This window comes from Camelus ferus, chromosome 11 (assembly GCF_009834535.1).
Source record: "Camelus ferus isolate YT-003-E chromosome 11, BCGSAC_Cfer_1.0, whole genome shotgun sequence".
Classification (NCBI taxonomy): Eukaryota; Metazoa; Chordata; class Mammalia; order Artiodactyla; family Camelidae; genus Camelus; species Camelus ferus.
Window position 1 is genome coordinate 22,704,144 of NC_045706.1, and position 15,031 is coordinate 22,719,174.

A 15,031-nucleotide genomic window follows, 5' to 3' on the forward strand; every position below is an offset into this window, starting at 1 on the left:
GTGAGAGCATTTGGTAAAATAAAAGCATGTTATTATTCAGCATGTTATTATTCATATTAGTGAAGGAAAATATATCTCCTTTTCTGACTCCTGTCCCCATCAGAGCCCACAGTCACAGGCCTCAGGGCTGTCCTGCAAGTAGAGGCGGAAAAATTGTTGATGGGTGCTCGGTTCAATGTAAAGTGATGCTACTGCGGGATCTTTCATCATGGCTGCCATCCAGAGCTTAAGATTTGCAGTGTGGTCAATACACCTGTGGGAGATGGAAAGCATGAAGGTGTGAGCGAGGCTAAATAGGAAGGCACTGCAACGTCTCCTATGCCTTATCATTTCCGCTCTGCAGTTTCATTTTGTTTCCCTCTAACCTTTTATAATATTTCTTTTAAAATACTTATTTAAAATGCACATAATCATCAAACATGAGATTTGGAAGATACTGTAGAGGTCTTTTGTCTGTGGAAGAGGAATCTTGAGTGAAGTGACTTGCTCAGCATGAGAACTTATCCAAAATGAGAGACTGATAACTTCTAAAAATGAGAACATGAAAGACTATGGAGAATGTTATATATTTATTATTCTATGGTCAGATTGTGACTAAACATAACCCTGAGTAGCTCTAAGCTCTAAGAAGTTGGAATAAGCCATGGTGGCTGCTGAACTTCAAAACATGGAGTTTGGAAAATAGTGTGGGACTCTCGCTGGTGAATGGGAGGTAGCATTGGTCATACAATCCTGCTTGTTATATTGTTAAGGGTTTTTAACGGGGAGGGAAGGAGTATATTAGTCTTAAAACATTACATATCACAGAACTCCTCAGCCCTAGGGATGGGGAAGAGTGCTGAGTAGGTATATGACCTGCCCTGGTAAGTCCAAGACTCCTCTTGTCTGCTTGTTCCTATTCATGCCAGCTGTATGAAACATTTTAATTTTTCTTCAGGAAAAAAGGTTAATATATACTGTTCCAGTTATCATTATCCCAAATTATGCACAAAATATTCAGATGTCTTACTCATTTAACTCCATGGCTTCCAGCCGTTCAAACCAGGGCCAGATGAGGTAATCAATCAGGGAAGGAGAATTACCACCAAAGAAGGTTGTCTCCTTATTGGCCAGGACCTGAACATTAAAGAGGATAAGAGTACTTCTTACTTATGCATTTGATAAGATTCATCATCAGAAACGATGAAGGCAAGTTAAGTTAAGCAAGTGAGATCAGCAGCTTTTACCCTGACATATCCAAGCTGGCTTTTTTCTCTGATCAGTTTAAGCTTTAGAATCTCTTGTTTTGGGATGAAGCAAAACAATCAACAAAATAAACAGAAAATGAAGAAAAATAAAACAAGCTACGGCGTAAAAGATCTTTGTAATACATGTATCCAACAAAGGACTGGTATTCAGAATATAGAAAGAACTTCTGGGACTCTGTAAGAAAAAGGCAAACAACCCATAAGAAAATTGGACAAGACTTGGCCTTCACAAAAGAGGAAATTCAAATAGTCAATAACCAATTGAAAATGTGCTCAACTTTATTAGTCATCAGGGAAATGCACACTAGAACCAATATGTCATACCACTTCACATCCATGAGATTGGCTAAAATAAACAAGACAAAGTAAGGGTGTGGAACCACTGCTGACAGGAATGTAAATTGGTACAACCATGCTTTAAGAGTGTCTACTAAAGCTGAGTGCATGCATAGTCTATAACCCAGTAATTCTCCTCCTTGGAAATGTGAACATATATTCACCAAAAGATAGGTATAAGAATGTTCGTTGCAGCACTATTTTGTAATAGCCCGAAAGTGGAAATGTTTACTGTCCATCAGGAGTAAAATGGATAAACTGTGCAACAGTCACGTGTTAGAAAACTATCCAAAGAACAGGAATGAACTACACACAACATAGATGAACCTCACAAACCTAATACTGAATGAAAGAAGCCATACCCAAAAGAGTGCACATTATATGATTCTACTTGTATGAAGTACAGAAATCAGCCAAAACTAATATTCTGTTTCTTGAAACGGATGCTAGTTTTATGGCTGTGTTCACTGTAAATTCTTCAGGCTGTACACTTCTGCTTTGGTTACTTCTCTTCATATAATACTTTAATTAAACATTTAGTTCAAATATACTGGAAATAATTGGATTAACTATTAAACAGATGCCAAATAAAATTCTTTGAAAACCAAGCACAAATAGTATATTTCTGAAATTTAAGAAGGTGAATTGGTAATTATGGTTTTGCAAGAAGGAGAACTGAGAATATTATGTGGCTAATGAACACCAAACCATTTTACCCTTTATAAAACGTCCAAGGTTTTTCTCAGGTCTCTCGTAACATTCTGCATGTAGGTAGACTATATTTACCTGAGTATTTGGTTTTGGTCCTCTACCAAACTTACCATCTGAACAGAATGGACCACGTCTCACTTTCTACCTCCCATATCATCCGGCAGAGTGCATTGCAATTATTAGGCACTCAGACTTGTACAATGAACTGATATTATTTGGGTCTATCCTTAAACTAGTGCCTGGTAATTATATTATGCATAAATAAAATTAAGCATGGAAGGTTCAGTCAGAATGAAATACCCTCTTAGCAGCCTGAAACATGGAAGTGGTACTACTCACTTTAAAGCATGACTTAACCTGGACTCTGTGAACTTGGGAAAAAAATTATATGCCCCCACCTAACCCCCAATTTAACAAGTAGTATGCATATTTTCTACTGCTCTGGGGATCGACACCCCTAACCTCCACCTTGCTCAAGAGTCAAATGTAGTTGTATATAGAGATTTTTTTTTAGTTGGGTAAGATGATCATCTTCATGTCTGTATATATGAAAACTTAGATGAAATAGGTAATTGTCAAGAAAAACATAAATTACCAAAGCTGATTCAAGAAGGAATATAAAATCCCCCACATTAAGGAAACTGAACTACTAATGAAAAAAAAAAAAACTGTAAAAGTCAGCAGACTCAAATGTTTTACAGAAGCAGCCAAACCCTGTCAAATGGTTTCAGAGATTAGAGATCCAGACAGTTACCCAATTTATTTTATGAGGTAGAATGTCCTTGATATAAAAACCAAATAAAGCCACTATAAGAATAAAATAATCTACTTTAAGAATAAGCAAAAATCCTTTAAATATTAACTTAAGTCTAGAGTATATATGAATATCAATTGAAAACAAGCAGGTTTTATTCCAGTAATGGTTCAACACCAGAAAAAATCTCTCAATGACACTATACTCACTAGATTAAAGGGGAAAAAATTCTACAAATATTTCAATAGATGAAACAGATGCAGACAAAATATTTAATAAAATGGCACACTCATTTATGACTTTTAAAAAATTAGCAAACTAGTTACAGAATTTTATAAATTAAAAAATTATTTTTCTGAAAAAAAATCTACAGCAAACTTAGTAGTACTTACTGATAAAATGTTAGGATGCATTCCCATAATTATGTAATAAACATTTTAACATAATTGTATTTATATAAGTTTACTATATATTAAGTGGAAAAAATACAGAATGATTTATGTTCTGATTACAGTTGTTAATTTTTTTAAATATATGATCAAGGATTGAAAATAAGCATGGAAAAATGGAAATGGGTGACAAACTGAAAATGGGGGTGAAATTTTTCCTTGATATTTTAATGTCAGTGTATCAAAATGTTTGAAAAGCAAGCCCATGACAAAACATTTTTAGGTGTTTTGGTTTATATCTTAAATGCAACAGCTTACAGCTATCTGTTGCAAACTAAAATTTCCTATCTGATATTATTACTAAGTGATATTGGAGATGGGAATAGGAGGAAACCAGTAGAAGATGAGGGTGGATACAGTGTATGACTGATAAAAGCAAGAAGAAAGGATCGATTACCTCATCTAGCTTGCTGAATTCTTTACGCAGTTCTTCTAAGCCAGAGATGTTTTCCTTCTTTTGCCATCTAACAGAGTCTTTTACCAAAGGTGGTACCTAGAGAGACAATAATTTCTTAGCTTATCAGTGTGAGGCTAACTGTACCAGCCCACTCTTATAAAAGCACAATAGAACCCTGTGGTCCCAGTGTCAGGATGTTCTAGAATCCTCAAAGGTGCACCAATGCCTGTGCTCACGGAGGTCGGGTACTTAGAAACAGTTTTGTGGCCTAAGATGCTGTATTGGTCAGGATTTTATAAATTTCAAATAAAAGAACCCCTTTTGAGTTTGGTGAGTCTGAGTCAAAAATGTCCTAAAAGGACACTGAGTGGCTCATAGAATTGTTCAGAGTCTGAACAAACAGGCTTGGAACTCAGCTGGAACATTCCAAAATCATGCTCGGAACTGACCCGACGGAAAGCACCCACTGCCACCAGTGAGCCAAGGGCTAGATGCTACAGCTTGTGCCGCTACCAGAGTTGGACTCTGAGGTAACCAGTGCCACTCTGGAATTTAATCTTGCAACCACTCTGGCTCCTGAAAGCCAGGAGCTCTACCGCCAGCCACTTTCACCAGCAGAACCAGCGCCCCACACCAAACCTGTTTCCCCACATTGCTCAGGTCTGAATTGAACTCTACCACGTATGTGTCTGAGAGGAAAAACCTAGGGCCCAGGCCTTGGCCCCAGCTGCAAAGGGAGCTGGGGAAGAGGATTTTCCTGATTTCTACCTTGGGGAGGGCATGAGAAGACAGTTCAAAGTGGCTAACTACCTGAAGACTTGTCACGTGTAGTGTCAGATGCTTTAATGCTTCTGGTGGAGGTGTTGGTGTGTTTTACTAAACTTTGGTCTTTGATATTGTCTCACTGCAGGACAGAAGTCCACTCATCCCCAGTAAGTAAACATGCCCTTGTGTACAAGGGAATGTCCTGAAACCCCGTGCATGTGGGTACAGCTTGCCTTCATTAGAATTGAAGGTGTGCAGCCAGCCCTTCCTTCCACATTTCCATCTGCGCCTGCCTGGTCTTTCATCTCTGCTTCTCCTTAATTGTCTGCTCCATATTATTTTCCATGTATCAGTTCCCTCTGCAATGACCTTATTTCCTTGCAATGCTTATGTGGCTTTGGTTTGTCGTGTCTCCAGTGATATACACATGCAGCCCCAAAGCCTCAACACATTTACTGTCTTAGTCTCTCTATCTCACTTCCAAGTGCCCAGGAGAGATGAAGATTGGGCAGAAAGTGTGGGTGGGGACGTTGGTTTGCTGGGCTGTGGCCAGGAGGGCAGGGTCATATGGTACGTAAGGGCACCTCTTCCGTTAATGTGAACAGGCAAGTTATCTGGGCAGCTCCAGCTTTTAGCTCATTTCCTTTCTACACAGTACAATGAATCTCAGTTGTTTTTTTTTTTTTTTAATTCTCAAACACACTTGTTCGAAATCCTATTCCCTGTCCATCATCTTTGACAGCTGCTGTCTCTACCATTCTTTCATTCTCATTCTGCTCAGCTAGACAACGCCCTCTTCCTTTCCAATTGGTTTCCCCTTGCCTTAAGGGCAAAATTTCACCTTAAGATCATGTATCCTTAATCAAAATGTTCTCCCCACAAGTCTCATTTTCCAGTTATTTTTTTCAGCATTTCTTTCTCTAGAGATAAGATATTTCGTTATATGCTTATGTATATCCTGACAAGGTAACAGGATTACAGAGCTATAACCTGACATTGCTAATTGTCTATTGTTGGTCATTTCTTTGTTAATACTAATTGTTTGAACTAATCTGCAAAATTGGTGGTATTAAAACAGAGACAGTTCTTCCACAAGAATACCCTTTACTCAGTCTGCAAGTAGCTACTGCCAACACACTGGAGACGCTCACAGCTAGACAGTGTGGCTAGAACAACAAGAGCTAACACCGAGTATTTACCATGTGTTGGACTCTGCTGTTTGGTGTTTTATATTAACCAATCTTTATCTATGGAGAAGGAATAATTATTATACTCATTTTACAAATGATGAACTGAAACCAGAAGTAAAGTAGTAAGCAACTTGCTCTGACTCACAGTTAGGAAGTGGCAGAGCTGGTCACAAGCCTAGGCAGTGAGCCGACAGTGATGGAAACACAGCCCTCACCCTAAAGGAGCTGGAAGTCCTGGTACAACACAAAAGCAAGAAGATGGGCAGTCACCACAGGGGGAGGCTAGCACGTGTGGGAACACAGAGCTGGGCATTAACCCAGCCTGGACAAGCTTCTGGAAGACAGCAGTATCTGGGCAGAGGTAGTTGTCCCTCAGTTCCTCAGGGGGTTGATTCCAGGACTCCCAGCAGATACCAAAATCCACTGATACTCAAGTCCTTTATATAAAATGACCCAGTGTAGTGGGTTTCAGTATCTGAGGGTTCTCCACATATCGGAGCACACACACTGTATATGAAAAAGGATTTGGAGATAACTAGGCAAATCGAGAAGAGGGAACAGTCTTCCAGCAAGAGTTGAGAAGAAGGTGGCAAGTTTGGGAAAACTGACAACATTCAGCATGGCAGGAATATAAAGTGTCAGGAGAAGAGTGAAGAAGAGGTGTAACTCTGGAGACATAAACAGGATCTGGACCATGAAAGGTCTTGCAGGACATGTCAGAGCTGACAAGAGTATAATCCTGTTTGTTTTCCACTCCCAAATCACTGGACCATAAGTGACAGCGCTGATTTAGCTTAAAAAACAAAGTTGCTTTAAATAGAAGCTGAAATGTCTTAAACACACACCTTAGAAAACAACTCAAAGACCATCTTTTGGCAAGCTTTCTCATAGGGATCATCTGGCAACAGCTTCTTCCCCGGATATGCTTCATCCAGGTACTCGCAGGTGATGGCAGATTCGCAGATCACTTGACCCCGACTGTTTTCCAGAACCGGCACCAGACCAAGGGGATTCTTCTTGAAGAACCACTCAGGCTTATTTTTCAGGTTGATATTGATGACTTCATGCCTGAAAGACACATAGAAGACAGTGAAGAGAGTAACTTTTTTTATTTTTTTGTATGTCTGAATAAAGTCTCATGGGTCCTATCATCCACTTAGCTGATCAGACCCTCAAATTTAGGAGTCAACCGGGCCTTGTTTTTTTTCCCCCACCCTCTCTTCCAGAAATCATATGGATCAGCAAGACCTGTCCGCTAGACCTCCAAATCACATTCTGGATTTATCCACTTTTCAGCTTTAATTCTACCACCTTGTCTAAGACATTATTAGCCACCTGGACCTCTACAATAGTCCCCTGCTGGCCCTTCGGCTTCCACTGTGGCCTCCCTATAGTCCATTCTCCACACATAAGAAAAAATTGGATCAGACCACCATCCTACTTACTTACAACCCCTCTATTGTTGTTCATTGCAATGAGGATAAGCTCTAAACCCCTTTCAAGCCATTTGATCAGGACCCTGCTTACCTGTTACATCTGTTACTGTGACTTTCCCCCTGGTCATTATGATCTGGCCACACTGACCTTTTTTATACACTTTGAATTCCTTCTTCATTGAACTGATGATAAGTATCTGAAATTACCTGGCTCACTTAATTACATGTTTATTATGTCACCTCCTGTAGAATGTAAGCTTCATGAAAGCAGGGATATTGTGTGCCTTGTTCATATTCATAAACAAACATGCAAACGAGCAAAATTTTTTAAGAATTTAAATGCTGTGAAGAAATATAAATAATTTCAGATAGGTATGCAGTACATATTTGTTGGATAAATGAGTGGAAATGCTCCAAGATTATCAGTAAGATACTCCATTTGGGGTTTCTTAATTGTATATTATATGAGGCAATAATTGAATTGTGTTCACACCCCACTTTACGGGGATCACGTTGATAAAGTTCATTTCCTTTTGTTAATTTTAATAGAAAGTTCCTCCCTTTTTACAAGAATATTAGGAAATCCAAAAAATCAATCCACAAAATAATCTTTCAGATTAAATCTCTATGCACTGATTTTTTTTTTTAAATGTTACATGGATGAGTCACACTAAGTAAACCCCTAAAAAAGAAAGCAGGTGAAGTCCAGGCTATGTTAAGAATGTCTTTAGATCTAACTTGCATCTTGCCTGAGAGATTTTAGGGGAAATAAGAAAAAGGAAAGTTTCGCATAATTGTTAAAGCCAGGTCCGTATCATCGTCAAAGCTGAGTAAGTGTTCAATAGAACAGATTAATTACTCTTTGTTTCTTATTTCCCCATCCACTTCAGTAGCTAGAATAGCATTTATCTTGTGGATTTAAATATGTAACCCCCTCCTGGAACAAAGGAATAGCAGAGTAAACATTGGTGTCTGTGTATAGAAAGTTTCATGTGCTGACAGATTACTGGACACTCCGATACAAGCCACTGCAAGAAAAATGAGTCTTCTTGCCAAGGAATTATCAACATTTCTGAAATTTTATACTATGAAAAGAAAAGGTAAATCCTTGGTGTCTGTAATAAAGAGGTTTCTCATAACACTTGAATTTTGGTAACCTGGCATGGTGAGCCAACAAATCAATATACCTTGCCACAGTTTTACAGAAAATCATGCTTGCTTATATTTTGTCATGTGGTAAAATCAAATACCTCTCTAGTCAAAGTCTCCTGGGACTCCAACTTACAACTAATCTATGAACATAGTAGACCCCTGTTGTTTGCACAGCTGTTACCACTCTTTGCCCACTATACACACACTTGTATGGTACAATCACTCAATTTTCCTTTGGAAAACTGTCCCAGTAAGTAAGATAGGATTGTTTTCAGCACAGAGTTCCAGAGGGGCACTAACCCAGGACTTTGTGCCCCCAAATCTAGCTGTGTCTTGATCCTGGATTTTTCAATCATATGAGCAAAAGATGTATCTTTTTCCAATCCAATTAAATTGGATTTCCCTTAAATTCAATAAATGAATTCTGACTAACACAGTCTATATTACAGTATTTGACAAAAATAATGTTTTGGATAAATGTTACTAAATGTTGATTATTTTGTTATGTGTTCAGACCAGTTTCACCCAAAAGAAGATGCAAAGCTTACTGAAGTGATGGCTAATCCAAAAATAGTTTTTTTTTTCTTTAGAATATATCTTACTTTTCTTTTTGGGAAAAGAATTATCTGCCTAATTCTCCCCCTAGAAGACTAAAATTCTTTTATAAACTCTAAGCACATAGATGGAAAATTTCTTCAGATTGAGGGCTATGTTTTAAACTTCCACACTACAGTTATCTAATGTCTATTCAACAGATTCCAAAGGTCCTTGACAGTGGGCAGTTCCAGTGGATATTCAGCTCAGAGAAAAGCCAAATGACTTGCATATTTCCTGTGGATCATCCATATGTCAAAATTTATACTAGTTTCAATGAGGCTTCCCAAAACACCTAATTTTTAGGTGCAGACAATGTGACTCAAGCAACAACTCAAGCAATAGGAATATTCACAGTAGTTAATTCAGCACTCTGCCTTGAGGGTCAAATCTGGACTCTACAGGGGTGAATTATCAACTGCTCAGGAAGAGACCCTATACTTAGAATAACAGCAAAAGGTATTAGATAACCCAGACATGAATGGAGAAGTGGGGTGAAAGCAAAAGAACAGGGCACCTGCAGCAGAGATCTACCAAGTTAAAAGAGCCTTGGCCTGCGAATACCAACCAAGTGTTCTCAGTGTATCATTTACTTTACTAGAGCCCCAGCATTTCTAACGCACAAATCGTTAGGCTAATCTAAATAAGGTGTCCTAGACAGGTGGAGTCTGTGCCATTCCCCCAGCCCCAACCCGGTGGAAGGGTTCGAAACTTTCTATCCCCCCTACCGCCCCCTACCCGAACAAAAATACGGCAGAGAATAGTTTATTTCCGCAGTAAAGGAATTTGCGGGGACCCTACAGGAGATTCCCACCCGTGCCGCCCGCAGCTGCAGCTCGTTCCCGGCTGGGTGGGGAGCTGCCCCCGCATTGGTCCTCACCGAATTCCCTTGGCCTTCAGGACCAGGAGTGTCCTCTGGGCAAAAGGGCAGAATCTCATACTGTAGACGCGGATCAGGCCCACGGGGACCGGCCCTGGGGGCGCGCTTCCTGCCGAGGAGAAGAGGAGGTGGTCACAGACCATATATCGGCGGGGACCTAGAGACTCCTGCCGCCCCGCGGCGGGGCGCGGAGAGGTCTCGCGCTCGGCGGCCCTGGCCCGTTCCCCTGGGTGGGGGCCTTCCTTTGCGGCTAAGCTCCGGAGCAGCAGCACCTGGACATGTGGCCGTAGGGTCGCCCAGATCCCCACACCCTCGGATCGCGGCGGGCAGGTCTTACCCTTCCCCAGGCTCCTGGCTGATGGTCTAGACATCGCGGCGCAGCACAGGCCGAGCTCCCACTCCGGGTTGCGGAAGATTCAGGGAGTCGTTCGCCCCTCCCTCTCTCTTTTCTCCCTCCTATTTATCTCAGAAATGCTAGCCCGCGGCGGCCACCGGCTTGGCCGGGTTGGGTGCCTTAGGGCCGCCGCTGCCCTGTAGCCGAAAACAAGTAGGCGCACAGAATCCCCGTGGACCACCTGACCCCGCTCCCAAGGCCGGATATCCCACCCTATGCGAAAGGAAGGCGGTGCCGTCGCCGATTGGGCGCTAGAAGAGAGATCAGGGCCAGAAGCCCAGCCCATGCACCCTGACCCAGGATCGATCTTCCTTGTTTGTTGAGGGTAAGTCTTAAAACGCCACGTTGAACTGTGCCAAAGTTCAACGTGCTGGCCAAGAGGTGAGCCAAGTTGAGATACACAAAAGAAGCTTGAAATCCCCAGAGCCTTTCCTGGACTCTGACAGATGGTGGTCTCTGGTCAGCTCTGCACAAGGGTCCATGCCTCAGCCCATCCCTGACTCTAACACTGACTCTGACGTCCCAGGCCCGATGCAAGGGCAGGAGTGAGACAGGAGCTCTCCTGCCTCAAGGTTTCCCTAACTTAAGGACCTGTGGCCCAGGGCTCAGTGCTTGTTCAGTGTTCTAGAACATGCTCTCTGAAGGCTCTTTCCTATGGCCTGGGGCCAGGTCGCTCAACCACCTGGACAGCATTTTCTTTTTCTGTCAGAACTAGCTTAATGTGATTACTGGGAGGGCCATTTTTCCTCCTGTCAATCATAGGGTTTTAATTTTAACCTAAAGGAAACAGCACAACTCTAGATATTGTTAACCTCAAAATAATGGTCTTCTTTCAAAAACATATTAAATATGCAGAGTTTGAAGCCCTAGTAGGGGCACGGGCTCAGAGTCAGGCAGGTAGTCTGAGTGAATTTAGTCCCCAGGTATATGAAAAATGTCTGGCCAGACTATGGGCTCCATCAGGCTGTCTTAATTAGGAAAGAGGGGGTTCCAGGGCACATAGTCCAGATACTGGAAAAAAGTAGTCAATGTTTTGTTTGCGTAGATAGCCGGCTGATAGCTCCTGTGTCATTTATTGGGTGAGGAGATGTGGTGTTTTTATTCTGACTAGCTCTATTATTGGATAGGCAGAGTAATAAGATTGTTATGGAAATGACAGGCCAGCCAAGAAACAAGCAACACTCGGAGGGTTGGAGTACTCAGATTTATTACGCTGGCAGGCTCAGAGGGGCTTCTGCTCCGAAGCTCTGAGCACCTCCAAGACATGTGCATGAGGTTTTATAGGGTTAATTACAAGCTTGGGGTATTCGGCCAATAGGCATGAAACAGCTTTAGCAGCATCATTATCACAAAAGTAGAGGCAGGGAGGCAGCAAACCAACATTTCAAGGCCAGCTATGTCTCTTTGAAAATCCAGCAGGCTAGCAAAAAAAAACATGAACAGGGAATCAGCAAACTGACAATTATTAACTTAGATTTACGAGTTAGCCCAGCAGAACTCAGATCAGTAATGCGACACTTGTTATACTTAGATTTGTGACTTAGCTTGTTAGCCCAGCTGGGCTTTTCCTTCACAAGATAAGCACACAACAGCTCCAACAGTTCTAAGTCCTGGTAACCAGCATGTAGTTAACTTCTTCCACCTGGTCGGGGTTTAGCATGTGCAAAACAACTCAAGGATATGGCTCTGGATATTATGTATAGCCCTTGATGAGGAACTAAAGGTCTTTGACCTTATGGCTAAACTATCATTATTTTGTCTTGTTTGACTATTTTGTTGTTGTTGTTGTTTCTCATGTCCCTTCTTAAACTTGCTCTTTGGAACTGGGGGAAAGCCTAGGAGGCTAGCTTTTCTACAAACAAGAGGCAGGAAATATGGGGGAGTCTCCCTGGGAAGGCTCCACAGGGTCCTGCTTGGTTTCATGTGACTAAACCCTTTCCCACTCAGAGTTCTCTGCTTTTGCACTTTGAAACAAGACTGCTTACTGTGTTTGAATGCTGTGAGGTTTGTACTTAGTGCCCCTGCTGACATCGGAGGTGGACACTAGGGAGTGTGGGGAAGATCTGAGTGGCGAAGTGTTTGGATAAGGGAGAAGGCAGGTTAGTGAATTTGTCCACCCCATCCTTTCAGAAAGTATGAATGTATTGCTTCTCTTATAACTAATTATCCTTTCCTAGTGGAATCAGTGAACTATTTTCTAACTTCTCTTGGGTTCCAATTTGTGGTCCCAGAGGTTCTTATGAATTAGTGTAGTATTAGCAATAGTAACACAAGAAGGCTGAGGAATGCTTTCAATAGAAAACAAATCTTATTAGCCTACATTTATTTGGGTATGTTGGTCTAGATGAAACATGTTGAAGCCTGATACCAATTCTTTACTTTTTCAACTAGAATTACACTCTTTATATAAAATATTTTTAAAGATCAAAAATCAAAATTGAAATAAAATTTTTAGCTTTAAACCGTTTCGATCTGTATTTTCACTCTTTCATTCTTGTAATTTTTATTTTGACTTTTAAATTTAAGTAAAGCATTCAAAATAGTTGAGTAAATGGTTTATGGATCTCTTGCCCTGGAATTAGGAATGGGCTTGATTTGACAGTCTCCCTCTCCTCTTCAAACTAACTCCCTCAGTCTCCTTCTTTGAAGCATTATCCAAAACTGTATGTTTAGTGTCTTATTTGCTTGGATGTTGGTTACAAACCCTTTCCATGTTTAAATCTGTTTAAACATATTTCAGCATCAAGATCAAGGTAGGCAAACTTGGGACAAGAAATGAAATCATAAAGCTATTTTCCACATACATATTCAAAGTTAGAAAATAGTTTGAATTGCTTAGATTAAATGCACAACATAATAACATTCAGTCATTTTTACAATCTGGCCCAGAATCTCCATAAAAATGTGACCTCTTCCCATACTGTTTATTCTAAAACTTTCAGGAATTATGAAGGATTCCTTATTTTTTTCTTATTCCAAAAAAATGGTCCATTCAAGTTAAATGCCCAATTCAATTTAAAATTTCAGGTCTGCACATCTCCTAGAAGGAAGGATTCTTTAGATACTTAAAACTACCTAGGTTCAAATCCATTTGAAAGTTGGGAGAATTTGGCCAAAAATCTTAACTTTTCTGAGACTCAATTTCCTTGTCTATACAATAGGTTTAAAATAATCCCTAAGTGTGTAAGACCCCGGGCACAGATAGCAGCTTTCTACAAGTTAGCTCTATTATCACAGCAGAGCAGAGAGGAAATCCGTGCTGGGCACACTGAGACTCCAGAGGAAGGTGGACCCAGGTCTGAATCCAGCTCTGCCACTAACTAAATATGCAAACTGCAGCCTCATACTTCCCCTCTCTGAGCCTGTTTCTTCTGTGGCATGGTTGTTGGAAGGATCAGATTTTATTAAGTTCTTGACACATAGTAGGAGCTCAATAAATTGTGATTTATTGTCACAATTATATAAAAGGGGTCAATTACCAGAGAATAAGTAGATACTTCTAATTGCAATTGATTATTCATTTACTGTAAAAACATTCATTATTTCCATCTTTTTACCCACAGAAACCATGCTCACTTCTTGCTTTTTCTAACTTTTATAAACATTGCCACCTGTCACAAAAAGCAAATAATTGCCTTGTGAAGGAAAAGGCAGGCTGGGCTAACTCATAAATCTAAGTTAATAAGTGTCGGTTTGCTGATTCCCTGCTCATGTTTGTTTTTTTTTTCTAGCCAGCTGGATTTTCAGAGAGACATATCTGGCCTTGGAATGTCGGTTTGCTGCCTCTCGGCCTCTGCTTTGTGATAATGATGCTGATAAAACTGTTCCATGCCTATTGGCCAAATACCCCAAGCTTGTAATGAACCCTATAAAACCTCATGCACACATTTTGGAGGTACTCAGAGCTTCGGAGCAGATGCCCCTCTGATCCCACCAGCATGATAAATAAATCTGAGTACTCCAACCCTCCGAGTGGTGCTTGTTGCTTGGCTGGCCTGTCATTTCCGTAACATTTCTGTAGGTCCCAGTGAGACTCAACCACGCTGGCCCCTTGAGCCACTGGACTGGTGGCTCCAGCCAACTTGGGGACAAGACTCTGATAACGAATGAAGTGGGGCTACCCGACGGTATTCCAGGTTCTCTTTTATGACAGCGACTTGGCACCCCCCTCCCCGCCCCCAGGTGGCTGGGCTACAACCAGAGCCAGACTTGGTGGAGGGACGGACAGACTCACCAGGTGGCCGTCTGGACAAGTTAGGAACCCCTGGGGAGTAAATCAAGTCCTGTCCCTAGTGGACAGAAAAGGCTGATCCCCTCCTACAGGCTCCCCGTCTGACAGTATTCTGGACAGGGAGATCAGGTTAGATTAGGGATGCCCCAGTGATAGGGAGGGGAATGTGCAAATAGCCTCTGTATGTTTGTGTGAGTGAATGTGCGGCCTGTGAAGCATGCGGTCAGGCTCGAGTTTGTAGCGTCAAAGCATTCTGCTACGGAGTTTGACCTCATATAGCTCAGGGTGGTATTGACCCCTTGGGGTATCAATCTGAGTCAGCGGCTTGTACCGACCTGCCAAAGCTAAGAGGCACCTTCATCCCCACAAGGGGAGTGGCCAGGCAGACGCAGCGAAAACCCCCCCTTGTCTTGTCTGCAACACTGGCACAGGGTGGCTACACTGGGAGGGAAAGGGACATAAAACAGCATATAAGTAAACGACCCCTGTGCCCTT

At 41.4% G+C, this 15,031-nt stretch overlaps 1 protein-coding gene and 1 long non-coding RNA gene across 2 annotated transcripts; one reads left to right on the forward strand and one right to left on the reverse strand.

Moving 5' to 3' along the window:
- Positions 1 to 9: 9 nt before the first annotated feature.
- LOC102523245 (glutathione S-transferase omega-1) lies at positions 10 to 10,490 on the reverse strand. The gene is made up of 6 exons (XM_006182996.3): positions 10,249 to 10,490; positions 9,912 to 10,020; positions 6,695 to 6,917; positions 3,895 to 3,990; positions 1,010 to 1,116; positions 10 to 253 (listed from the first exon to the last, which is right to left on the reverse strand). The coding sequence occupies exons 1-6, from the start codon at positions 10,280 to 10,282 to the stop codon at positions 100 to 102; spliced, it is 723 nt and encodes a 240-aa protein (XP_006183058.1). The 5' UTR covers positions 10,283 to 10,490; the 3' UTR covers positions 10 to 99.
- A 2-nt stretch (positions 10,491 to 10,492) lies between these two features.
- LOC116667026 lies at positions 10,493 to 14,274 on the forward strand. The gene is made up of 2 exons (XR_004323801.1): positions 10,493 to 10,630; positions 14,037 to 14,274. It is a non-coding gene; the product is annotated as an uncharacterized LOC116667026 (long non-coding RNA).
- Positions 14,275 to 15,031: the final 757 nt, after the last annotated feature.